Source organism: Dendroctonus ponderosae, unplaced genomic scaffold, assembly GCF_020466585.1.
Source record: "Dendroctonus ponderosae isolate FM_Combo_2020 unplaced genomic scaffold, Dpon_F_20191213v2 Dpon_F_20191213_1, whole genome shotgun sequence".
In the NCBI taxonomy this organism is placed as follows: Eukaryota; Metazoa; Arthropoda; class Insecta; order Coleoptera; family Curculionidae; genus Dendroctonus; species Dendroctonus ponderosae.
Genome location: NW_026017110.1, coordinates 24,158,737 through 24,163,569, shown reverse-complemented (window position 1 = coordinate 24,163,569; position 4,833 = coordinate 24,158,737). Strand labels below are relative to the sequence as shown.

The window sequence follows — 4,833 nt, the reverse complement described above, 5'->3', positions numbered from 1 at the left end:
AAGGGCGGCCCTGCGACATGACATCATGGCCGTCGAACTGAAAAAGGGTGTCTGGTTTCCTTGTGCAGGTGAGTTTTCCCAGGCTTTTCATCTGGGTTCTTTCGCTTTTATCAGCCGGAAGGCCTAGAAGTTTCTCTATTTTTTGTATTTATAAAGCGATGAATTGCGCAAAATTTTCAGTTTTACGTTTCTTTGGCCAAGCGACGTAAGTTTTTTTGGAAAGGAGCATGATGATTGAGCCTAAAACACTCTAGCAAGCGCAGTATTGCAGGTTTAAGAGTTATAAACTTGTCGGATATTTTGTGAAAAATATCCAATCGCAATTTTGTCCGTATTGGTCACCAGATTTAATCCACATGGACTTCGGTTTATTGCAGAAATACTTCTCTCCAATCAATCTCAGTTCAGCCATGAATGAATCAAAAATATAAATCGAGGGCTACTTTGAGTAGGACCAGAATGAATTTCTGTCAATAAAACATGAAAACCTTGATTTAGCGTCTTCTTCATACTTTTAAGTAAAAAGGGAGCCAAATTTACAAGAAGCAAAAACTATTGAGTTTCTTCTGAGGTACTCAATTGATCACACAGAGTAATGATAATAAATGTTTATTGAACTTGACAATAACAAAAGACAAAGAAAAAAAAACCGTTTGAATATCGTGACGACCAAGTAAACGCAGTTACTTTCCCGGATTTATTACTAACTACTACAACGTCGCAGCGGTCAGTGCATCCCTAAACATATGATGCTACCTGAGGACCCAAACACATGCAACACATTTTAGAAAGCTAACTTATGCTAGGACATTAAAAATAACATATTTTTATTCAACAAAAACATTCGAGTATAAAAACCAAAATTCTACTTGACCTTTTTAGCGGTTCAACATGAGCGAGCCCCCAGATCGAGCCACCCAGCCCTTCACTATCCAGTAGGTTTAACGCCGCGGTTTCGGTCGCTGCAGCCATCATCAATGTTTCCCACATTGCCGCTGCATTTTCCTGCTACTCACCTGCTCGACCAATCTCTGGCACCCCCTCTGATCAACGCGCAAAGCAATTATATGCATCAGAGCCTGATTTACCCCACCATGTTGAGCAGCCAGTTTGTGAAACCGAATGGATTGTATCCAGTATTAGGTGAGTTGGAATTTTTCATTAGAAAAAGGATTTTTGAGAAAATTTGAGGTCGTCTTTTTAGACGAGAGTAACAAGGTCGTTTGCCTACTGCTTGCGTAAGAAAGAGAAAAACCGATTACTGTAGTAGGCAGGATCCGACTAGACCCGATAAAACCCGATTTGCCCGCCCGTGATTCAAATTTAACCCGTCGCGTTTCATTGGCCAAAACTCAGATCTTAATGGGCAAGCCACACCTCCTACCTTTTTATACTTCCAGGGGCGTTTCTCTCCTTCCAATGCACGCATTTACTGCTTTGCCTTGTTCCACTCATCTGAAAATCTCTTCATTACTGGCATAAGGAACTAATTTAATTGGAACTCTTTCAATAGGCGCATGCCTGCCCTTTTCAGACAAACCAACATCACACATCAAGCAGGATTTGGCGCTTAGAGATGGACGAAAGGAGGATGAAGTGAGCAGTTCCGAAGAAATCAGCCAGGAGAAAAGAGATGGGACTTCAGATGGGCCAATGAGCGTCAACGCCCGATTGGAACTGCCCATTTTAAGCAATGTGGAACCCAAACATGCCGGTTTGGTTCCAGTAGATTTACCATGCATGTCAGTTTTTGCGGAAAACACCTACGAATCCGCTGCAAAGCTGCTGTTTTTGGCCATAAAGTGGGCTCGAACTATACCCTCGTTTCTCCAGGTGAATGAGAGTGTTTTCAATGTAGCAATTTTGCAACCGATTTCTTGCAGTTATCTCAAAGAGACCAGTCGATTCTGCTTGAGGAAAGCTGGAGCGAGCTCTTTGTGCTCACAGCCTCCCAATGGGCTCTTCCAGTGGATGAAGGTGCTTCGAAGCCCAGACTTCCAATTTTTTATATTAACTTTTGATTTTCTAGTTATTTTAGTGAACAATGCGGTGGCTCCCACATCAAGGCACCCAGTTCTGGAAGAAGACGCCCGAAAGCTCAGAGAGGTGATTTCCAGACTGAACATGCTCAGAGTGGATCACACAGAACACGCCTGCTTAAAAGCTCTGGTATTATTCAAAGCTGGTAGGATTTTCAGCAAATTTTGGGAGCAATCTTTTCTTTTAAAACGACTTTTTATTTTAGAAAGCCGAGGCCTTTGTGAGCCAGCCCATGTGGAGCTTTTGCAAGATCAAACGCATGTGATGCTGCACGAATATTGCGCGGAAAGACAGAGCCATCAGAAGGCCAGATTTGGGAAGCTGCTTCTCGCCCTGCCGGCCGTCCAGAACATTTCCAGAAGAAGCCTAGAGGAGCTGCTGTTTAAGCAGACTGTTGGGGAGGTTGCAATCGATAAACTGCTAGGGGACTTGGCTAAAGCATCCTACACATAATTGAAATTATGTGGACATTTTTTGTTGTGAATATAAACAGTGGTACAAATGTGAACGTGTTATTTATTTGATTTGCAAAATAGAGTTTTGCTTTTGGAGAAGCTGATTGATTTGGGGTTTTAAACTTTCAAGCCAATGGAAATTTGCTTTTGCACTATTTGCTTTTATGGAGTTTCATAAAGCTTTCAAACTGCTCTAGATTTGGAACTGGCTAAATTGTGATTCTTGTGAGCGCTTTGAACTCTGTTTGAAGCGTTCTCTAGCAGGATTCTTGTTCTGCCCGTCTGTGCTTTTTCAAAATTTATGTGCTTCATATAAAGTTCCTGTGCTCCAGTGTGGAAAAGGAAACAATGCAAAATTTCTCAAAGTTTGGATCATCGACAAAAAATGCTCCAATTTGATAACAAAATTGGATTTCAATTTCAAATATATACAGATTAACTTAATATCTGGAAATGTTTTCCCAATTGTTTGCCTCAACCTTTTTTACGTACAGAGTGGCCCAAAAAATGCTTTTTAGGCTTTTGGGCAGTTGGTGTTGAAGGCCAAAAATAATTTTCGCGTTTTCGGCTGGACTGATTTTTAACAACTCATGTTGAAGCGAGAACTTCATCGTCTGCTTAATACAAAAATTAAATAGACAGGGTTGATTGATTGAAGAGATTAACAGTTGATTTTGAAAACCGGTCAAAAAATCGGCCCAAAAGTGGATTTTTTGAGACCACCCTGTAAATAAAAGCGATAGGCAAAAAATCCGAAAAGTTTCAAAGCATGACATCTCTTTGAATTTGAAATACCTACATAAAAAACGTTTTTTCTGTAAAACTGCGAGATCAATCGGGCTAAACTATGAGAAAATTTGCATTGTTTCATTTCCCATTCTGTAGGGGTCTTCCTCTAAGGCATAAAATGTTGGAAGAAACTCCTAAAAGCTAACAGAAAACGAATTGGACCAAATAGGGCTTCAAACAGAAGTCAAATCGCTTGCAGCAATCAGAACCTACGAAGTTCCAAAATCAGAGCAAATTGAGTCGCGTAGCGTTTATTTTGCATCTTCCAGTCCAAAAAATCACTAGTTTGGATCGTTCACCTGATTGCAAAATCTAGTTTGTTTATTGCATTTATTTTGTTAGGCGTTTTACATAGAAGTCTAAAAATCTAAAAATTATAAGCTTTAGCATTTGCAGAAAAATCAGCACTTTATTAACTTAAAACTCGAAAATCCTAAAAATCAATTTGTCTTATTAGCGTAATAAGTAGGTAAGTGCCTTCTGCAGATTATCAACAGGAAAACATTCCTAGTCGCGCATTAAATCTTGTTTAAACATGCACATTGTAGTCAATTACTCATTACACATTTCCTTGTTGTCACATGTAATTGCCAGATTTGCATATAAAACTCCGTAATTAGAACTGTGTGTTAACAAGCAGGTATGGACGGGTAATTAATTCCTGCTAAAAAAATATAAGAACGAAATCAGGCAACTGATCAACCAGTTCCTTCTCAAGATGTTCAAAAGTGTGAGCTTTCTTCTGCTGATTCTTGCGCTTGGTAGTCTGGATGCTAAGGTAGGGGATAAATTTAAGAAATATTTATATGCAGAGTGTTTCTCTTCAAGTATAGTTTCATATATTGTTGGAAAAATGACCCTGTTGTCCCACTCCACTAATTAGACTCAGATCAACCCACTTCCGACTGCAAAAAATCGGTTATTAATGTGTCTTTTTTTGATGAGTAAATTCCCGTGTTTTTCATATTTGCTTGTTATAAAACCGCAAAACCGACCTATGCCAAGCACATTTTACAAGATGCATTGTTTACGGGTTTGTCTGATCGTGTTTTTCTCAATTTGTGGGTTTTCCAGCAGCCTTAAGGTAGTTAAATTTTCTTTTAAATGTATGTAAAGTGTTTCGTTTGCTTTGTAGATAACTTTGCCTCCAGAGCTTCAAGAATATGTGGACGATTTACATAAGCTGTGCCTGGAAAAGGGTGGACTGACCGAAAGTGAGTAATTTTTGTGCTAATTTACGCACAAATTGTAGTTAACATTTCGACTTTCATCAGCACGTTGCAAGCAGAAATTCGAACAAAACAAATTTTTGATTGCCTTGTTTTGTTCACTCGCCACTGATTGCTTCCTCAAAAGCCCACAGTTTTTCCTAAAACTCACTTTCCTGAAAATTAAAATCGGCTAAAAAAGTTATCGCGCCTTAAAGCAGTAAAAATGCTTTTTTGAGCCTAAAAAAGTTAAGTTTTCGTTGAGTAGTACATATGTGTCTTAGCCTAGCTTATTCTAAAATTAAGTCCTATTCCTAACACTGGTATAATTCAATCAGTGA

The 4,833-nt window shown here is 39.1% G+C and overlaps 1 protein-coding gene and 1 long non-coding RNA gene across 2 annotated transcripts; both read left to right on the top strand.

The window, feature by feature from the left end:
• The first annotated feature begins 25 nt into the window (after window positions 1-25).
• LOC125502587 (photoreceptor-specific nuclear receptor-like) lies at window positions 26-2,544 on the top strand. Its single transcript, XM_048661203.1, has 6 exons — window positions 26-68; window positions 883-1,143; window positions 1,514-1,833; window positions 1,884-1,977; window positions 2,030-2,185; window positions 2,246-2,544. The coding sequence occupies exons 1-6, from the start codon at window positions 26-28 to the stop codon at window positions 2,491-2,493; spliced, it is 1,122 nt and encodes a 373-aa protein (XP_048517160.1). The 3' UTR covers window positions 2,494-2,544.
• Window positions 2,545-3,872: 1,328 nt separating this feature from the next.
• Window positions 3,873-4,833, top strand: LOC125505797. Its single transcript, XR_007282419.1, has 2 exons — window positions 3,873-4,062; window positions 4,420-4,833. It is a non-coding gene; the product is annotated as an uncharacterized LOC125505797 (long non-coding RNA).